The 23,092-nt window shown below is 34.7% G+C and overlaps 1 protein-coding gene across 2 annotated transcripts in view; it reads right to left on the reverse strand.

Moving 5' to 3' along the window:
- The window catches only part of LOC145293947 (uncharacterized), a 191,349-nt gene that overhangs the window by 32,273 nt on the left and 135,984 nt on the right, over window positions 1-23,092 (reverse strand). For both annotated transcript variants that reach the window (XM_080140810.1, XM_080140809.1), the window contains exon 2: window positions 4,700-6,403. In XM_080140810.1, coding sequence (XP_079996936.1) covers window positions 4,700-6,250 — 1,551 coding nt within the window. In that variant the 5' untranslated portion in view covers window positions 6,251-6,403. The remainder of the gene's footprint in view (window positions 1-4,699; window positions 6,404-23,092) is intronic.

Below are 23,092 nucleotides of genomic sequence, written 5' to 3' on the forward strand. Positions count from 1 at the left end.
CCCCTCAAACAAGACATATTGTAACTTGAAACGTAAAGTTCTACTAATCGGGATCATATTTTTCAGGTGAGTCTTGGGTGTTGCGCATCAAGATGACTCTTAACATTACATTTAAATTCAGCGTAGAGACAGGAAAGGCCCTGGATATGACCTTAAACTATATCCAGTGGTGAGGCCCCAGCTTGCGGGATTTGGGGAGTGTGGAGCCGCCCTTTAATTACCATTGTTCCCAGGTCCACTCTGACCCGGAGTGGTAGTACCTGTTAGGGTCCCATCTATGGGTTAAATAGAATCCGACTTGAAAACAACAAATATATTCTATTAAAAAATTTTACTTCAAAATCTTTGGATTCGGCATTAAATAACCTGAAAAGGGTTGATATGCCGTAAAACAAAAACAACCAATCAGAGACAGGAAAGCAGAAGATACTTAAGTGAATTCTTGGCCTTCGGGACAAGATCAAAGTGTAGTATCTGTTCCGGCAGATACTGCAAGCTATGACTAGCTATGACTAGCTATGACTAGCAAAGACCAGATGTGGGGGCAGCCCCACATGCCTGACCTTTAACCAGCTCCCATTTCCCACCTCTCGGGAGCTGGTCCCCTTTTTCCCTTCCCCCTCCCTTCACTCCTCACATTAAAAATTGGCCTTGTGCCTAATTTGCTCGGTGGGGGAGCAAATAAATACCATCTGTTCTTCAGATGCAGCACTTCTATTTCTTGTTCTCTTTCGGTGGAGGAGAAATCCTTCACGACTGAGACAATTCTTATTTTTGTACCTTTTCTCCACGTTAAAAAACGACCCTGGTGTCTAACTCTGTCCCGTGGGGAGGCATAGTAAATAGGCATAAGAATAGAAGCCTTTCCCATATATAGGGACCTCGACAGTAAAAAGATTTGGATATTGTTGTACGTCGAGAGGGCATAAGTTCTGGCAGTTAATCAGAGCACATTCCATTAATGTACTTGTGTTAAACATTTCTGAAGACGGAAACATTTGTGAAAAATGCTTTTCATTATCAGCCGTATTCAGGTAAACTAGCCATTCAATACTGAATATTTAAGTAACCGTAGACGTGGATGCTAGCACAAATTTGCGCGGACAGAATCTTGTCAATTTTTGTCAGAGATTTGTTTAATTACAGTAAACCATTTGGTGAGAGTACTATAGAGAACAAATACAAAAAGTGATTTTATGGTGAGTACAGTACAAAAATATATAGAGAGGATTTTCAGGTATCTGTGGGAAATACCTCTACAACATAGAAAAGTGTTTTTCATGTAGGTACAAACTCTATTGTCATGACGATTTAGGGGGTCGAGTTTAAAGGTCATACTTGAATATTCGGTTATTAGTAGAAACTGGCGGGTCAATTATTTTTCGCATAGAAACAGCAATAGCTTTGATATCATGTAATAGATTTCAACCCAGGAGATTAGATAGTAAAATTCTACGCTTATGCTTTGTTTTGGTGTTGCCTTATATAGTGTTGTGATTGGAAGATTTCAAAAACAAGTTAGCAGAGGTGATTTCAGTAGAACATAGAGCGGAAGAGTAATAAAAACATTTTTGTAAAGCATTGAAGAAAGCAAAATCGTAGCAGTTCCCGATTAAATGGCATCGAGAGGTTCCACGAAAATGGAGTGCATGATCTAGACTCCATTCATCAAATACCAATACATCAGCCTTTATATTTTTATACCTACTTGTTGGATAGTTTACTCCAAGTTTGGTTCCTTGCACTATCATATGGATAAATTTATTCAAGCTTACCTCCACCTCCTTTACAAGCGATATGGCAACAAGAATAGAAAAGGAATTTTTTAAGTAAGTTCCCGCACTGCTCATACTACACTGTTCCAGCAGGTGACTACAATTTCCCCTTTTATCAGAAACATCACTCATGAAAAATGAGAGCTGAATGGAAAAGTGAAGGAAACCGAAAGTTCACGTACTCGCCATTTGTTCTGTTGAGGAAAAATCGGTGGGATTGTTCATGCCAGCGAAGAACAGGGGTTATTAATTGCCTTTGATTTACCTAGAATAGGGGTGGTTAAATTTGAATATGTCTGTTAAATTCAACCAAATTTTTAATATATATTTTACTGTACAAATTGAAAATTTAGGGTTACATATTATTGCTATTGTTCGTGATATACTAGTATATAAGCAGCTATCAGTTGTTAAATTATCATTTTAAATTTTGAAAGTAAAATAGAATTTAAGATAATGCAATAATTCTTAATATAGCTGAAGGTGTTATGTTACACCTGAAAAAAAATGATTAAAACTAATTAAAAAACTGCATTTTAATGGTTTCCATTTTTTCATAGATTTCAATAAAACAATGCTTCTTAACAGAACAATAGCTTTATCAGTGTGATAATTAAAACGCGCACCCAGATTGTCAAATAGTTAATGTGGATCCTGAGTTCAGTAGGGCACCTAGAGACGGTCAAATTCATTAATCTAGTCATTCATTCATAAGTATCAGCTTGCTTGATCACTGCTGTGGGTCAATGGCTGTACATGGACGCATGCGCCTGAACGGTGTCGAAGGTTACGCGTATACGACTGCGCATGATCGCCTCAACTAATCACATCCTGATTAGATGGCGAAGAATGTTTCGCGAGGTAACCTCGCCTCATTTCTTCTCTTCGTTAGTTCTTCAACCCCGATACTCTCCAGACCGGGAGAGCGGTCGCCGAGGCCTATTTCTGGTTGTAACTGCAATCTATCTGAACCTGTCAGTCTCCATTGATTCAGTATAAATGCAGGCTACTCTATAGAAGCGGACCTTCAATTAAAGGGAAAGCAACGCGCGGGCTGACATAGGAAGAACGTTGAAAACGATAAGGGTAATTGATTGCTATAAAGACGAGTGGAGATAATGAGATTTCTTCCAATCTATTTCTTGTTCATTCTGTTTAAATCTTTGTCTTTCTTCGGCGACTCGTATCTATTAGGGACGGTTCGTCCATTGTCTATTCATATTTATCAGAGTCCATATAAAGTTCTATCAATGTACATACGTATAGTCACATCACCCTGTCTCTCTCTCTCTCTCTCTCTCTCATATATGTGTGCGTGTGTGTGTGCATATATACATACGTATATTTTTATACTTGTTGCAGGGATTATAGAGTACAACACACACACACACACATATATATATATATATATATATATATATATATATATTAAATCCCAGAAACGGGGTTTCGTGTTAAACAACTAATGACCCATTTAAGAATATTGGTTCTATTGTTTGACTGTGTAAGTAAAACTATTCAGCGATACGGGAGATTAATTGATTACTGACAAAATAATGTTCCATGGAAGCACAACTTTTTTTTTTAATAGTTTTAAATGTTTTAAAGGAACTCCGAGACTAATATATATATATATATATATATATATATATATATATATATATATATATATATATAACAAAATCTTATTTATTCCAAACGAAGGAACTTAACGTAAGGGTCTACCATATTATTTATGTAGGAATCTGAACAACGAGGTATCTGATCGCATTACATTTTAATTTCTGCACATTAATAGTCTATTAATTAAGAAAAAGGAAGAGAATTGTATACTATTGCTGTTAGAAGAAAGAAAATATTAGAGTGAAACGTTTTATTGCGTTTGTAAACTTCATTAGAATGGAAAATTGAAATTTGCAGTTCTTTATATATATATATATATATATATATATATATATATATATATATATACTAGCTGTACCCTCCCCCGCATTGCTGTGGCTCAATTTGGTTAAATGGAAAAAAAACCCAAAATGAGAAAATTCATGTTTCTTATATTATTTCTCAGTACTTGCGGATACACATTTTTTAGTTGTTCGATTTGCTGAGCAGATATACAGATTTTTTGGTTTGCCGACTCTTGAACAAGCAGCATAAATTATCCATGTGAAAAACAGTCAGTGTGTAGATGTAAGCCACACAGTTGTAAAGATTGTCTTTGAGCTTCGTTGATGACGATTGCAAACAACAATCCAATTGGGGATTGTAATCTCCCAAATTTAAATGACGTATCTGGTGGAATCATAGGAATGCGTGGAATGAGGATATCTTCACAATACACTAGATAGAACTAGATTTTCTAAATTTCAATTTGCTTATTAAGATTTCTTAAGCTAAAGTCCTAATTTTTAGACATTTTTTAGAATACAAATAATGAAATGGTTTCAAATCAAAATTAGAATAAGAATTGTAGACATGCGTTTTAGTATCATTACTGTTTCAAAAGTAATGCTTCCAATTTTTTGGACTCAAAATGTTAAAGGGCCCCGAAGAAAGGAGTGGTAACATTAAAACGAGCGATCTTTATTTGCTCTAGAATTTATTTTTCTACATAGTCACCGCTATTCTTATTCATTTTTACCAGAAATTCTATGGGGGATATCTGCTTTTGACGTACGTTCATTATAAGGGTTGCTTTCTTAGTGTCTCACACCGTCCATATCTGCAAGAGAGGTATTCAATTTTCAGGACATAATTTCAGTCATAATCACAATGCAATCTGTATTGGGCGAATTAAAAATAGGAGGCATTACTTTCGGAAGCTCCTGGTATCTTGATTTTAATCATCGTGAAAGGAGAGAAAACTGTCTGCGGAATGAATTTTACCCGTACTGGGACGGGTATTTCTCTAGTATAACACTTACCTGCATTTTTTCGAAATCGAGGCAGGGTCTCTGGATCACAGCCATATTTTCCAGGTCCAATGAAGAGTCGGAAGCTGAATTGAGGCGGTGCCTCTTGCGGGGCGAAATTGCACAAAGGCTAAAAGACGGTTCATTGGGAAGGAGAAAGTTTGTGGCCGTAGTCCGCATCACCTTGTGGATGCCGGCCGGTGGTCCTGAACCGAGGAGTACCGGTTTCGGATCCAGCATGAACTCCTTTACTTCCTCATCTGATGACCCGGCACTGTCAGCCAAGTTGCCGGGAACACAGCAGGCGCTGTTGACGTTGATGTTGTTAGCAAATGCTTGGCAACCGACAGCATTTGGATCGGTAATACTATTGAGATTCGGCGCGGAGACGGCCCCAGCACCAATGACGTTGTTAGTATTCGCGTTGTTAATGTTGCTGTTGTTATTATTGTTAGTATTGTTGTTGTTGCACATGATATTATTGTTGTTGTTATTGCAGAGAGCATTGTTGCTAATGAGAATGCTGTTGTTGTGTGACAGTGAGGGCAAAGCTGTTTCTCCGATGACAGGTGAAGCCGGGTCCTCCGCGCACCTGCGGCAAGACCGACTATTGCCGCCGTAGCTGTTGTTGTTATTGTTGTGATTTTGTTGGTGTTTGTGATAAGAATGAAGATGGTGTTGGTGTTGACTGTGGTGATTGTGATGGTGATGGGGCTGGGGGTTAAGGAGCGGAGATACATGTGGTCGGTGAGGATGGTGGTGGTGTGGTTGGTGATGCTGGTGTGCTAGGTGGCCACTGCTACTGCCACTCTCGTCTACGCACCCGTCCGTTTCCCCATCTCCTTGAACCCCACCAATTCCTTCACCAACCCCACTTCCTTCTTCCCCTCCACTACCTCCGCCGCCACCGTCGCCACCACAGGCCTGCGATTTTTTCCACTTCTCTGGAAGGCTATTTTCACGATTTATACATTCTAACTCTTCCTCTGAACTATGTGGGTCGATTGTGGCTGCTGTAAGATCCGCGGACGTCACCATACCAACGCCACCATGCAACTCCATGGATCCAGCAGTTTCGGTAGAGATTCTGTCCGGGTTCTGTGCAGAGGTCCTCTTAACAAAATCCGAATTTAGCGCCGCGAAAGCATTATTGCTTCCCGTCGAGGGCACATCAGCACCAACAGCGGCACTTATTGTCGTAGAGCCTAACTCGTTCGTTAAGGAGCTCTCCGATAGAGGAGAGTCTGGTAAGGATAGTGGAGACTTGATGTTCAAATTATTCAAGTTACCCACCATGCTGGAAGAAGGTGTATCCTGATGAAAACAGGTGGCGTCGACCGAAGTGTCCCAAACTGCTGTAAGATCCGAGGGAAAAGAGGACGGGGGAACCACGTTTGCAATCGACGGAGACTGACGCTGGGATGGTGGCGGCGAGGGGGATGGTGAGACAGGTGGCTCCGAGGACAGACATTCTGGACGAACATCGGACAAGCGTACACCATCTTCCGTAGATTCCAATTCGGACATTTCGGATGTGTTCTCAACTTCTGTGTTCGATTCCATTGTCGGATTGTCAATGGCTTGTTTCAGCGACCACTCAGACACTGTTGAAAACCACTCTGAGAAGTGTTAGACGAGAATGATACTGAACTCCCATAGTAAAATCGCTTGGGTTAGTTGCTGGGTTTAACGCGCTGTTTTCTTCAATATTCCACTCTGAAAAAAGAAAAGAGAAAACAATTAGATTATTTTGTAAAGAGCAAGATGTTTAAAATAAACACGAAAAATACATATACATATGAGTACTAGTGTTTCTCAATTTGAACCATGTGGCTTGCATTATACAATTAACTTGGGACATTCTTAAAGGAGTATTTTGCTTAAGGAATCTATGACGATATTATCATATCCTTTAATTTTTCAATCAAATATTTCTCTGAGTCCACATATCAGTCATTATTCTAACGTTGTCATAGAATTTTAAATCGCTGCTATGTGCTGTAACGTAAATATCCGGCGCTGCTCAAGTAAATTCAGGTAAGTTTTCATAGCTTAAAATAATCTATGCAAGTCATACAATGTGCCTATAAACTTAACCCCCTACAATGTACTGTTCACTTCTCTATAATCTCCCTGTTAACTTACGCTCTATAATGTCTATTAATTTACCTTTCTATAATGTATTTAGTAAGGTGCCTCCCCCATAACATCCCCATTTACTTATTTCTCCATGAAGTGCCTCTTCCTTACTTCCGCGCAATTACAAAGTCACACATGTTGGGAATATTGAGATACCTTCGTTAACAATAGATACTAGACAAGAATTGATAGTTAACAAATTTCAGTTATTCTTTTAATATGTGAAATGGTTTTCCGGGAATAATTTCTCATTTGAATATTCAATTTTTTCCCCGATTTGCATACATCTATTTATATGTATAAAAGTGAAAGTGTATGTCTGTGTGTGCGTGTGTTTGTGTATATTTCACTACGCAATAACTCTGTCAATTTTTAGTTTACAGACTCGAAATTTGATAGATAGTGTACTGAGATTTGGGAAAATCGATGTGATTGGTTTTTGGCCAGAAATTTGGCGATTAAGGAGTCAAAGTTCAACAGTTTGACATTTGAGAACACTACCAAACTCCTACGACAATTTTGGGTCTACACACTTGAAATTTTAAATATAGGTTCCTTGGACCTGAATCTAACTTAATAACTTGATATGAGCCCAAAAGAATAAATTTTAAGGGGGGCATAATAGGGGTCAAAGTTTTTTTTTTTAAATTGACCGCTTTTTAATTTTTTTTCCTCAACATACACCTCCAAACACCCTAGCAACGCCGGGCACCCATGCTAGTTTCCAATAAAGCAAGATTCCATTAACTTCAACTTCTTTTTCAGAATACTTTTGCTTAAACTGAAAATTTTACGGATTTTCTAAAATAAAATAATAATAATAATAATAATAATAATAATAATAATAATAATAATTGAGTTTGATTACAATCGAAAGGATTTTAACCATAAGGTTTGGTAACATTATCGCTTTATTTAAATTTTTGTAAGTGAATGTGAAAATGGTGGAAAACCGTCCTGTTTAGCAATTTTTAATACTTTTTTTAAAATTTTCTTCCTTTAAAAATTATAATGCTGGGTATGGGGCAGCCAAACCAGCTGCAAACATTGCCCCGCTTTTTATTGAAATAAACCGAAGGCTTTTTTTACTATCCTCGCTGTTCCCTTAAGTGCAATTGTCTGAATCTCTTTTGCATTTTGTTCACCAGAAATATTAGTTAAATAGGACTTCAGGTTCTTCTTTATAAGCCCTGTGACATCTATAATAACTAGTATCTTGATGTCACCCTAATATTCCAGTTTCTTTTCATATCATGCATGAGACCTTGATATTTTGTCTGTTTCTCTCTTTCAGCTCTGTTCAGACCTCTATCATTAGGGGCACTCACTTCAACCAAGGTTGCAACTCTTTCTAACTTATTCCATATAACTATGTCAGGTTTGACAGCAGCATTTTCACGGTAGGTGGCTGTAGGGATTACATGGTCGTAATGTATGGTATATAAGTCATTCCCCACTGTTCTTTCAGGTTGGTGGTCCTAGGACTTGCTGCTATACTGGATTTTTAATTTTTTACACATGGTCCAGTGGAGATACTTACATACTCCATCATGTACCGCTGTATAGTAGCCGTCCCTCAAGCTACTTATTAAATATATCTATATTTTATTTCTTTTAGCCTGTCCGTTTGTCTGCCCGTTCCACTTTCTCTCGGATACTACCGTGCCAATCTGTGTAAAAAAATATTGACATTTGTTATAAGGTGCAGTGACCTAATCAAAGCACATTTAGGAATTTATAGGGATTAGCATTTAAGTATTATGGGATTTGTTCAGGAAATAATATGGATTCACAGGGATTAGTTTTAATGTAAAAATGATTAATAATAATAAACTATCAATTTGCCATAAAGAGCTTAAGTTAACGGGATATAACATTTGCCCGTTATTAACATGTTAAAATGTTATGCATATATGTGTGTGTTTGTGTGTGTATGTGTGTGTGTTTGTATGTGTGTGTGCGTGTTTGTATGTGTGTGTTTGTGTGTGTGTTTGTATGTGTGTGCTTGTTTGTGTGTGTATGTGTGTGTTTGTGTGTGTGTATGTCTGTGTGTTTGCTTGTGTCTGTGTGTACATATATATTTATAAATGTAGGTGTTTAATCAGCATTTGCAGTATTATTTTGCAGATTGCGTAAATAATGTTTGTAAAGATGCAAAGAAATTACATTTAAATAAATTCTAAAGCTAAATATATATATAGATACACACACACACACATATATAACCTTGGAAGGAAGAGACGCAGGTAAAATATTTTCTCATATCTTTCCTTAAAAGGGAAATGGACTCCATATAGTGTTTTTTTGAAAACGTTTGATGAGAAGCTGTTCTTGTGAAAATTTTCGAACGATATAGGGTTGGAATTTTTCCGAATGGTCTTGAAACAATTGTAACGAACGATGAAATACACATTTTGTTGCTATCAATCCATTCTTTGATTTCTTGATTTTGTTAAAACAATATGTATGTGTGTGGGTGTTGAATTTGAAAACTTGATCCTATAACATGTTTATTATGTAAAACTATACAATTTGCAATAATTTATCAAATTTTGATCTTTTTTTTTAAAAGAATTTTTAAAAATCGCAATAATCAGATGCAATATTGACTTAAATGCAATATTATAATTGAAGGCGGCCATGTTGACTTCAATAAATTTAGGTGAAATGGTTGAGGTATACTAACAGACTATGTTCACCTGACTTTAAACTCAAGCAATATTCGGAAACAAATGCTTTATTGAATGCGTGTGTAGCCAGATCTCGGATAGTGTATTTATAAACTTTAGGCGCCATTCAGTCGCCAACAGATTCTAAATGTGGGACGCTAATGACCGCGATTCTTCTGATGAAAGGAAACTGAATACAATTTTCAAATCGTAACCGCGTTTTTTTTTGTTTTTTTTTAATTTTTGTTTTACCCTTATGTTAGTCAGCCAAACGATTCTATAAGACAGTGAGCTCGAATATACATCTGATGGGGAAACAGAATGAAAATTGTCGAAATTAAAATCAGAAGGAAGATTGACACATTATAATACAAAGACATAATGAAAGCAGTTGAAACATTGAGAAAAGTCCTTGAACGCGGACACAACTTTAATCACAAACTAACTCTTACTAGACACAGACAAATAGAAAGGGTATTTTTTTTAATACATGTACGCACATATATGCGGTTGCATCGTCTTCGTTTGATACCAAACAAAATTATTGTAAAAGGTCAAGGTGAACGGAAAAAAAACTGATGAGAGATAACATCACACACACCTACACCGGAAGGATGCTAGATTACTAGAACTTTGGAGAGACATATAGGTAATTATATAGATATGACATTTTCTTAAATACAAATCAATGGGAAACGGATGTTGTAATAACGCAAAATAATTCGCAACGCTCATAAAAAAATGTTGGAAAGATTGATGGATACCTAAGTTGAAATATTATCACTCCATAAACATTACTGGTTACTGCTAGTGAGTGATTACTGATAATGACTTGTTTGAAAACATTTAGTCAATAATAATAATAGTTATAATAATTAGCCAGAAGGCTGAAAGGGATATGGAAGATTAAGAAAATCAAAATAATATCTATAATAGTAGGAGCATTAGGAACAATCTTGAAAAACTTTTTAAAAAGAATCGGAGAAATTGGAATCAAATGAATGACTGGAAAAACACCACGAACAACAATCATAAAAACAGCTGAAATATTAAGAAAAACCCTTGAATGTGGAAACTAACACACAGGAGCAATAAGTGCGGGCCCGATAAAATGCTGCAAAGGAAAAACGTGAAACACTACATGGAACCAAGTACACTGAAACCGCATATCTATACGTTCTCTAACCCAACCCTACCCCCATCGCCATATCATCATCATCATCATCATCCCAATAAAAGAGCAAGACCTAATAATCTAGTAGAGTGAAGGAGGAAGGAAAGACCGACGAAGTGACCAGGCCTCAACCGAATAAGTGCGAAGAGAACTGGGATCTTGGGAAGGCTTATTGCCACTCAAATCCTAGCAAAGATCAATAGCTGCTGCCAACGAGAAATCAATGGCAAGCAGCTGTTGCGATAATGCACATTTATTTGCAAATGTTATCGAAAGAGGTGGAGAGTACTGGAAACCTGGAGAGACTTGTGGTCACTCAGCTTCCAGTGAATACCACAGGCTTTTTTTCAGGGAAAGATCTCTTAAAACCTGTGTGAAAGCTCCTTGTGAGCCAATAATAATAATAATAAGAAGAAGAAGAAGAAGAAGAAGAAGACGACGACGAAGAAGAAGAAGAAAACAAAAAAGAGAAATATAATAACAATAATACAAAAAATCTGATTATTATACAAGAAGTAGCACCAACGCGAATACAACAGAAAACATTGAAACGAGAAACCAAAATGCGAGAAAATATAGATATGAAGAGAGGAACCTGCTACTTAGATAATTTATTAGTCGAACTTAAAACTTGATGAACTTATCCTATTTGGAGCTCATCAAGGCGTATACTTCCGACAAACCCGATTAACAGCCGAATCTTAACTTTTCATTATATGAGGTGATCAGATGCCAGACAACTTTCTATTCGAACTGTTTCTTTCTTTGGTTCTTTGCTTTTGGAGTTCCTTCTCTGCGTTGTTTTCTCGATTGTAATACCATGTAGAAATTACTCCGCACTAAAAATGGCTCTTCGAAACCTGGATCCTAATCATATTAGTACTTCCCATCTTAATGAGAATATGCTTATAAATAAAATATCAAGCAAAGCCGTACAGTATGGTAAAGAATCATACGGTTTGTTTTAAAGATTCCATTCTGTCTTTTTATTATCTTATTTTAGCCACTTTTTTTGTATTCTCTCCTCTTCGCCTCTTCCTCGATAATTCTTGAGAATAACACATGTTTTGCTTCTGCCTGCAAGTGTCTGAATTTGGGCGGTATCCCATCCCGGGAACACCTGTCATAACAAACGGTATCTTCCACTATCATTTAAGGTTCATCCAAGCCCTATTTTTAAGGCACGCCCAATCATGATTCTATTCTTCCGGTAACGCATGTGTGTGTGCCTGATGAGATTAATATGCGAGAAATTTATATATATATATATATATATATATATATATATATATATATATATATATATATATATATATATATATAACTACTTCGTTTACTCACATAAACCAGATATACGAAAGTATAGATTTATGCGTAAACTTTAAGTATTTACTTCAAAAGTGCTCAATACGTAGGTAGATCTAGTTAGTAATTTATAAAATATATATGTCGATCAAGCTACACTGAATATTCTGCGTTTCATCCACTATATATATACTCAGATCAGTTAAAACCGTCCATCCGGTTTTTGATTCAGGTTTCAAAAAAATCGTGTGCTTACTTATTTCATGGCCGCCCTGTCTTAATTCCGATATTAAAGGCAACTGTTGCTAATAAAAGCATACACAATGTGAAAAATATTTTCTATTTTTACTTATTTTCCTTACTAGTAAATGTAATTACACGCCGTTGAATTAAAAAAAACAGCTGATTTAAATATAAATATACAATATATCACTATAATCATATTTGTAACCATTTTTACTGTTTTTATTAGTGCTCCCGTTGATTCTTACGATTTATTTTTTTCAGGCCTTGCTTAAAAAATATTTCTTTTTCAAGGAGGGGGAAATTAGAAAGTTGATTTTAGTAGCGATTTAAGGAGGACCGACTTAATTTTAAGTGGTGCTTGCAGTAGTGCTCTGGAGGTTTTCTTAGTTTTATTTTTTCAGTCACCATATAAAAATGTTTTTGTAAAACAATAAAAGACAATATAATCTCGAAATCACTTTTTTTTATTTTGAGCATTTTTCATCTTACATTTTAAGGAGCAACAGGTAGACTAGTATTATTTAAAAATTAAAAAAAAAAACTAGCGGGAGTCGTTAAATGCAAAAACACCTTGTAAAAAGTCCAAAATAAATATATGAAAAATAATGACGGGATGAAGTGACCAAACTTTTTTCAAAGTGAAAAGTCACACAAAAAAAGGAAAACGCAATAGTAATAATAGTGGGGTGGGGAGACTAAAGAAATCAACGTCAAATTTGGGTTATGAAAATGGAGGATCGATTTACTAGAACGTTGTATGTGAAACTGAACCCCCTTCCAAATCTTTAAATATTGATTTTTTTTTCAATTTTTTAATAAACTGGTAGCTTAGTGCTAAATAATCCTCAGAAATATTTGAAAGTAGATTAAAAATGAAAAACTTGTAAGGAGGATGCCGATTGTTTAGGAGCACCTACATATTTTTAAAAAATATTTTCCCCAAAGTGTACCTGATTAAAACTAGAACTTGCTTAGAAAACAATTACGTTTTCGTGTCCAAAATTTATTTACGATTTTTTTTATATTTTTCGTTGCAAATTCGAATTGTTTTCAAACAAACAAACAAAAGGCTAATATATCTTTCTAATGTAAAAAAATGTCCTTGATCAATTTACATATTAAAAATAATATTTGGTTTCTTATTACCTAACCCAGCATAGCTTACCTCCTAAAAAAGCAAAATCAAAATCTCATAATTGATAAATAATAGATTAAAAAAAATACAATAACCCCCAAGTATCACTGTTTGAATTTTGAACCCTTAGCGGTCTCTTTTTTTCTGGATTAAAACCGATTAAAACGTTTTTCACATGTATGAATAATCTATATACTATATTTCAAGTCTGTAGATAAATCAATCGTTTAGTATATATGTTGAGAAGTGCCCCCATACACATATTCTCACATTTATAGATATATATATATAATAATATAGATTTTAAGAGTGAGTATTTGGAAGACAAAGGGGCGAAAAACTGATCGCTCCCCCAAAACATAAAGTTCGACAAGTTGGAAAGAACTATAACCTTAAGCATTATGCCTCTAATAATGCAACCCTACATTGTTCAATCTTTGTATTTTAAGCATCAGTTTTGACATACATTTTACAACTTAAAATTCTTCTGGACATCTGGACATCTGGACATCTGTAGAAGTAATTGCATCGATCCAGGTGTATACTCCATCAGTTAAAAATGTGCTTTTCACGGCTAAACATATGTAAACAGGCACGTTGTATGCTTATCATATAATCATAGTTTTTCTTTTTTTAGTAATCTTATATGTAAAGTTATTCTTTCTTCAAAAAATAAAACGCCGCCCATGGGATCGTAAATAAAATTCATAATCCTTTTTGTAGTCAAGCTATATCTATTACCCATAATATCCAGACCATTCCTTATCTGTCCACAAACTTTAACTTATAGATGTCCGGCAGTCTTTGTTTTACGGCCGTACAGTGATGAGCTGGGACACTTTGGTGCTCGTCTCATCTGTAGGAGGATGACACTTGAAGGCTTTTATACTCACCCGATCTTAACTGCTGAGAATTTTATTTGTGGGGTTATCTCGAAGATGATGTCTATGAAAAAAAAGATAAGGGCAGTGCTAAACTCGGGGAATACATTTCCTGATCAAAAATGTAAGAACACTTGAAAATCTTTAAAAAGAAACCTTTTTTACGTATAGATTTTAAATTCCTCCTAATTAAGGTTACCAAGATCACAACGTGAACACTACATTCCAAACATTTAATTCAAAAATTTACATTTTTATAAAATGAGGCATTTTACACTTGATCAAAACTTACATGACAAGGAGATGAAATTCTACGAAATTGTACGAAAAGTGTACGAAAACCTTCAACAACAAAATTTAATGACTCTATTTCTACTGGTTTTAATTAATGAAAAATTCTTTAGGATATGCTAGAAATAAGCGCTGCCGTTAAGTTGTGGTGGATGTCATCTATCCTCAAACAGTTTCCACTTGGTTCAAATCTGGTGAGTATGAAGGATGTTCCAAGAAATGGATCCCATTTTCTTGCAGAACGGTCAGGATTCTTCGTGCAGCGTGGATTGCAGCATTATCCTGTTGAAATAACTACACAGCCTCACAAAAACGATGCTTTTCGTAGCATTCTAACATAATCAGCCGATGAAGCTCCAGGGTCCCTCTGTAAGAAAAGGCGCCGCATACCATTAGGAATCTTCCATCACTATGACGTGTGGAAAAAAATCCAGGAGGCAGTTTTCGTTATGTCAATATTGTTGGAAGCCACCAGGACCAAGATTGAATGTTTTTTCATCAGAAAACAGAACTTTCTCCCATTTCTCAATGTCCCATGTTTGGTATTCACGACGAAACCTAAAGCGGTCCACGTTCTGATGTGGAAGTAGCCGAGGAATTTGTTTATGCTTTTTATTTTTGTCTTTTTGTCGTAAGTATTGTCTGATGATTACTGGACTGTAATCAGCGTCTGCGACTACCTTAATTTGACTAGAAGAAAGTACTGTTTTTCACAAAATGCGTCTTATTCTCCTACTTAATGCAGGAAGTGTGGGGGGGGGTACCAGTGGATTTTGCTTTTCCATAATTCTCACCGTTCATTAGAAAGTTGCAAAGCATAGTTTTACTGCAATTTACCTTAGCTGCAATGGCTCGTGGTGACAAAACTTGCTTATGGAAATCTAGAAATCGAGCACGCTCAACTTCGGTAAGTTTGTTAACTTTAGGCATGTTAACACCTTTACGCAGTTATTGTTAATCGGTAACTGAACTAAAATTTTACCCTTGATCTTATAATTTTGATCAAGTGTAAAAAGCCTGGTTTTATAAAAATGTCAATTTCGGAATTAAATGTTTGGAATGTAGCTTTTTATATAAGCTTTTAGAATATAGCCTTGGTAATCTTATGTGGAGAGGGTTTTAAATCTATCTTTAAAAAGGGTTTCCTTTTAAAGATTTTCAAGTTGTCTTCAAGTTTTGATCAGGGGTGTATATTAGAGTTATAGGCAATTTTATACAGCGGATCCAGGTTTAGTAATCATGATTTGTGAATAATATAATTATCTGAGTGTACTTAATGTGAGGGTATTTGCCTTACTACGATAGAAGAGAGACAGAGACAGGGAAGGAGAGAGACGAGAGAGATGAGGATCAGATAGATAGATATAGAGAGAGACAACAACGTTTTAGAATTGTTACACAGTCAGGCGGATATTGATGGGTGAAGATGCATTCGCTATTAGTTACGTCCTCCCCCTTTTTATCTATTTCTTCTTCTAAACACGAAAAGCCATACGTTTATTTATATTAGTAAGCAAAATTGTATTACATTTAAAAAACAATTGTATTTATTTGTAGATTGATGGATTGATTGATGGGTTGTTTGTTTTACCCCATATCAACCATTTTCAGGTTATTTAATGTAGAATCCAGTTATTTTTAAGAAAAACTTTTAATAGAATATATATTTTTTTCAAGTTGGTTTCTATTTAACCATGGGGCCCTAACAGATACTACCACTCCGGGAGCTAGGCCTCATCATCGGATATAGTTTAAGGTCATATTCAGGATCTTGTAGATTGAAGATCGCACAGAAATAAAATTTTTAAAAAATGGAAAGAAACTTCAACGTCAGTAGTAACCCAGGATGATACTTATCTCCTGCCAAGATTTTTCCTCTGGTTCCACGAGACATCAATTTCCCACATAGGCGAAATCCCCAATGAGATAAACAAAACGCCATGCAACATGTCTATATAAATCGTAGAAATCGCGAGTCGGTAATTGCAGAAACACCGAATAAGCTCCTAAAAAAATATACGAGTCCGAAATTTTCATCTTTAAGACCTCGAAACACAAAAGGAAAATAAAATTTTGAAAAAGGAAAATTATAAGGTTTATATTTTTTTATGAACTCGAGTTTGTTTTCATTTTTCTTTTACAAAAATTATTCTCCTATCACAGAAATAATAGTTTGTCGGTTATTAAAAAAATAGAGAAAATGAGAGTGCTTCAGGTTTTGAAAGAAACCTAGATGTTAGGTGGACAAACTTCAAAAATTTTAAATATTTTTTTTTTTACGAGAAAGTTATCATTTATCAAGAACTAGTTTACATCAGACTTGAAGACTGCCAGGTTGTAGTCAGCTGGAAAAATTTAATTCCAGTTGCGGAATATTTTTATAACGAATGATAAACATACTAAAACGAAAAAAGATTTACAAAAGAAACCGCAAATACTTTTATTATCTCTTGCAGCTTATTTAATGTATGACCTCCTTTGTCTGTATTCTCAACGTACTGATAACATTTAAAAGATATAAATGAATTAAACAAAATTTTACAAATAAGTAAAAGAGAAAATTTAAATAATGTTGTATAAAATAAGAAAATCAAAAGGGGAGTGGCTGTTATAAACTTCTCGATCTAAAATTCGGACAGATTGGCCGACCTAATAATCAATCACTCAATCAATCACTTTCACACACAAAAGTAATACAAACAAAATGGCGACTGGCGACGGCCAGTGCCAGTCGCCATTTTGTTTTGTTATTCGATGTTTTTGCTTCCGTTTTTAGACGCTCCTGATTAGTCCTGTCTAAAAAGAGAAAAATAAAACAAAAAAACAAAATAATATTAAAATATGACGACTTGTGTCAGTCGCCACCAGTCGACATATTTTTTTATCATTGTTTTATGTATGGTATAGGCGGCGCTTTTTGATAGGCTGATTGAATAGTCGTCCGATCGATCTGTCCGAACACGTGAGTTTATATACTACCAGCCGTCAAGCATGACAGTTGGAATCGTAAACGAAAACCTTCTCACAGTGTTTTTTTTTTCGATTCTGATTCTGTATTCAACTAATAGAAGATGTTTATAACGATGTCACGATAAGCTGTCGGCTACGTCTGTCTTCTGGGATCAGTAACAATAGAACACGTCTATAAAAGAAAGATGAAACGGACGAGGGTAGTACAATTCAGAATAATTGACGACTTTTTACTGCTGAAAACAACTTGTTCAGAGAAGTACCTTAAAATGCGTATGGTGTGTTCTATAAGTTATAATGAAAATTATCATTTATTTAGGAGGAACAAGCCAAAACTTCTATGCAATTTTCGTAGCAGGAGTCATTTTATACTGTTAATATATGCTTTACTCAATGAACATTGTTGAAATAAACGTAGAAATAAAAGCCTATATATATATAGATAAACACCCTCTCTCTCTCTCTCTCTCTCTCTCTCTCTCTCTATCATATATATATATATATATATATATATATATATATATATATATATATATATATGTGTGTGTGTATATGAGAGAGGTGCTAGTCTAGCGGCACTGATGAGTTGTGATAAAACGAAACAGGACTGTATGTCGATGACTACAAATATTTTAAGCCCCCCCCTCTTTGGGTAGAGCACTGTCGTAAATAATCTCACCCGCTACTTAATTGGCTGAAAAAATGCAACACTCATTGTTTATATATAAACAAGCGGTTAGTGCACTGTTTGTTTAAATAGATATTTGGCGAGATAATTTACGGGCGCCTCGGCTTGGGAGAGGTGCTAGTCTAGTGGCACTGATGAGTTGTGATACAACGAACCAGGACGGTATGTCGATGACTACAAATATACATATATATATATATATATATATATATATATATATATATATATATATATATTCATCCACAGAGTGTTTCACTGTATCACACCTCTTCAGGGCGACTACATAAGGAACTGCCTCAGGATAAAATACAACCGTCTAGACGACAGTCGGCGCTTATAACACCTAAGCCATTTAGATGCAACTACGATGGGTGAAATCAATAACACTGTCAAACCCGTGAAGTCAAATTAGTTTTTAAAAAGAGTATTGTCTTATGATTTCAATCAGGAGGATACTCAAACCAGTAAGGTACAACGAACACGATGTTATGACATCAGTTCGCTGCACAGTTAGGGATTCATAGGGATTAATAGTCATTAGTATTTAATGCAAAAAATAGCACATATTTAAAAAATATTCAGCTATATACTTTGAGTTCCGGTAATATACACCTTTATCTTTATCACCTCTGCTCTGACTTGAGGGACAATGGATACCATCCGTAATCGTAGTTTCGGATTTAATTGTGCAGCAATAATGTCGCAATCGCCAGCATCATCTCTCCTGAATTGATTCCAGTGGAAAGCGTGAAGTCCAGGTGATTAGAAACAATGCCGAGATAAGCGGAGAGAACATGCAGCACCTAGTATTCAGAAACAATCATCTACTTTGTATTGATCACGTTCAACGCTTAAATTCGGTCATTTGTTGAGAAACTTTCTGTCAAAAGGAATTTTGCTCTCTCTCTCTCTCTCTCTCTCTCTCTTTCTCTCTCTCTCATTTCACGAACATTATTATCCCTTTATTAAAAAACAATTATTTTTTTTATTTGACCTGACAAGCAATGCAGCGAGTATGTTTATATATATATATATATATATATATATATGCATAATTTATTTTTACATTAGAATTCAAGTATTTTACGTAGTAGTAGTGAGTATGTGCCAGTCAATTAGTTATAGCCATCTAGAAACATCATAATCACGCTGTGTTGCTTTTACAGAATTTTTTTTGGTCACCCTGTATATATATATATATATATATATATATATATATATATATATATATATATATATATATATATAAATATATATATAAATATATATATATATATAACTACTTCATTAACTCACATAAATTAATATACGAAAGTATAAATTTATGCGTAAACTTTTAGTATTTACTTCAACAGTGCTCAATACGTAGGTAGAGCTAGTTAGTAAGTTATAAAGCATATATGGCTACACTGAATATTCCGCATAAGAATCCTAGAGTGGATGAAACGCGGAATATTCAGTGTAGCTTTATCGCCATATATATTTTATAACATTATATAAAGGGTGACCCCCCCCCCCAAAAAAAAAACAGAAGACATTCAATTGTTTTTTCTGAGCATTTTACAGTCAACGGGAAAAAAAAGACCAAAGACCCTAGTGTTTTGATGTGATGTTTAGAATATAATAAACTACTTATGACCAAAGTTTCATTTCATTCGGACAAAACACTAAGAAACTGAGCCTAATTAGAGTTGGGCCCGTTTTTTTGGGGGGGGGTCACCCTGCATATATATATACATATATTTAGTAATTGTCTGTATTTTTGAGATGAAGTGTTTTCACTTATTGAGATGGGGCGGACTGACTTCCTCATCTTGGTTGTTATAGTCACAACGTTTCGGCCGTTTTGCTCTCTGGCCTTCATCAGGTGTTTTGTATCGAACTGGGGAACCGTTTGATAGGAGTCTCGAACCACACCATTTATTATTATTACGGGGATACCGTGTTCGGACTCCAGCTAGGCTCTGGGACATAGTTGCTGATTCTCTGTTTTAAATGTTTTTTTTTCACTGCCTTCGTTCAGGATTGAACTTAGCACCTTTGGGTAAAGGCATAATAATACTTTGATAAGTATGTTTTAACTTAAATAGGGATGGTATAATAAAATTGTGGTGTCTGCGTTCGCGCCTGGCCTCCATAGAATGGAAATAGGCACAAACTTTAATAAAGACTTTTCATATCTATCTGCGTAAGTATAGTTTGATAATTATGTTTCAGTTTGAAGAAATATGGCATAATAAAATTATGGGACGTTCGTTCGCGCCTATATTCCATAGAATGGAAATATGTCACAAAGTTTAACAAGGTTTTTTTTTTTTATATAGATCCACAGAATATTGTGATAAGGGTTCCACTGTGAACGGGTATGGTATAATAAATTATGGGGTGTCTCTATTTTATTTTTACTTTCCTTATATTTTACTTCGGCTTTGATACCCCCAAAATTCGAAGCTATCTCTTTACAACCCTTCTTTTTCATAACCTATCATACTTTCATAAATCAGAGTCTATTTACTGTAGGCTGTTTTTGAACCCAGTAAACGACGGGCACTTTTGCTAGTATATATATATATATATATATATATATATATATATATATATATATATATATATATAAGATCAAATAGTTAATAAAACATGTTAAAAAACACTTTGAAAAAGAGTTAAAAACATACTAATTTTAAAAGGAAACGCAAAATAAGTGGTGGAGAGTCCTTAATCTGCGGAGTTTCGAACAAATACTTTCCTTCTTATAAGAGAGCAGGAGTTAGCAAAATGCGGGATCGGATTTAGCTTTCAAAAGTATTTGATGAAACTGCAAGTAAGTCAAAGATCTTACTGGATAACAAAAAGTGAAGCAGAGGGAATAGGGTGAAGAAAAAGATGATTTCACGTGAATGTAATTTTAATTGTAATTTTTATTTTATACATATATATATATATATATATATATATATATATATATATATATATATATTACATTTTCACCCCAAACAAGGCAAATTGCTACTTTGGTGTAGGGGGCTACTATCAGGGGCAACAACTACTGGGGTACTATGTAGGGATTTGGGCAGCAAGGTGTCGGTTCACATTACACTTGAACTTCTGCACGTCAGTACTGTTGGGGAAGCAGGGACCTGGAATGGAATTCCAGAGTCTAGCGGTTCTGAGGAAGAAACTATTGGAGTAAAAAGATCTTTTACATAAAAAAAAAGATCTTTTACATCTAGGGATCTCTACAGTGTGGGGGTGGGATTTAGCAGCCTGTCGGGTTTGTCGAGGGTGCTATTATATTATTTAATTGAAAATCATTATTGAGATGAGTATTATTTATTAATTTATTTATTGCGGACTATTATCCTCATCATTCTTTGTTGTTTCACGACATTTTGGCCACCTGACGAAGGCCAGCGGAATAGTTGGTCGAAACGTCTGCAAACAACAACTAAGAAAGATGAGTCGGCAATAAATAAATTACTGAGTATTATATATCATTACGTTTTTTGCGAATCATTTGACACAAGGTTTCATGAATGTATTCCACAAACGATGAAGGCTCATCTAAAAGGATTCCGCAAAAATTTAAAAATTAAATGCATCCACTTTTTTTCAAGAAAATTTCTAAGTACTAAGGGTTAGGCTTAATGGTTAATCAGAATGAATTTAAATTCATGAATTCTTGTTTTTGATGAATACGGATCAAATTCAATGCAAATTTGATATATTTTTAACTTTTACATTTTAGAGTGAGTCCTTAAAAACAAGCATCTAAATATTCCTCCAAAAGGGCATTTGGGGAATATTTATGAAGTAATATCTTCTGCCGATTGTAAAACTTTCACAAATATATGTATCCGTGCCCATAAATATATGCTTATTAATACTTATATATAATAAATGATGCAACGCAACAGATTAGAGTGGGAAAATAAAAGACGTTTAAAAAATATTGTGGGCGTATATTTACTTATAACTAGCTGGACACCCGGCGTTTCCCGGTCGTATAATACGCTTACACATGATGTTTTAATTTATAAAGTCTGCGTATTAATTATAGAATCAATCCCTTATTGATTATTATATATTACGAGGAATAATTTGCCCGGTGGGATAATTTGCAAAAATAAATGAATAAAAAAAAAAAATAAGCCGTTAATCAAATTCTGTCTGTATTCGTTTACAATGTCGCGTCAATTGATATTTGAGCTTGACGGTGAATGCCCCGGAAATTCACTTCTGATTAATGTTTAGTTTTAAAATATACAAACGAAGAAATGATTGGCAGCGATTTGAAATAGCTCCTCGTCTTTTATCGCAAATTTAAATACTTGATAAGAAAGTTAAACTGAAATGGTTAGGTACACCCGGGCTGGAAGAGGGTATCATTCGATGTGTATTCGAATGCTTTACCATTGAGCTACATCTCCAAGTGACAATAAATATCTTTTTTAAGAAGAAATGATTAGCATATATATATATGTATATATATATATATATATATATATATATATATATATATATATATATATATATATACACACACACACACACACACATATATATATATATATATATATACACACACATATATATATATATATTCTTTGACGGTGTAATGTAAAATATTCTACTGTAAAATGTCTCCCATTTTATTTATCTATACTTCTATAAATCTGTTTTTTTGTGTGTGTATTGATATACATATTAAGACGCCTTTTTTTCTATTTATTTAAAAAAGAAAATACAACTTTCTTATACATGAGTGATGTAATTGCACTCACTAGCAAAAGATATAGCTAATTAAAACATTCTTTGAAACAGTCATTTTAATTAAATCCCTATTAGTTTTTTCTTCGATTTTCTTATGGGATTATCATTTTAATTAACTATTACATGTAATTATATTC

This window comes from Euprymna scolopes, chromosome 15 (assembly GCF_053919585.1).
Source record: "Euprymna scolopes isolate OS-2025 chromosome 15, ASM5391958v1, whole genome shotgun sequence".
Lineage (NCBI taxonomy): Eukaryota > Metazoa > Mollusca > Cephalopoda > Sepiida > Sepiolidae > Euprymna > Euprymna scolopes.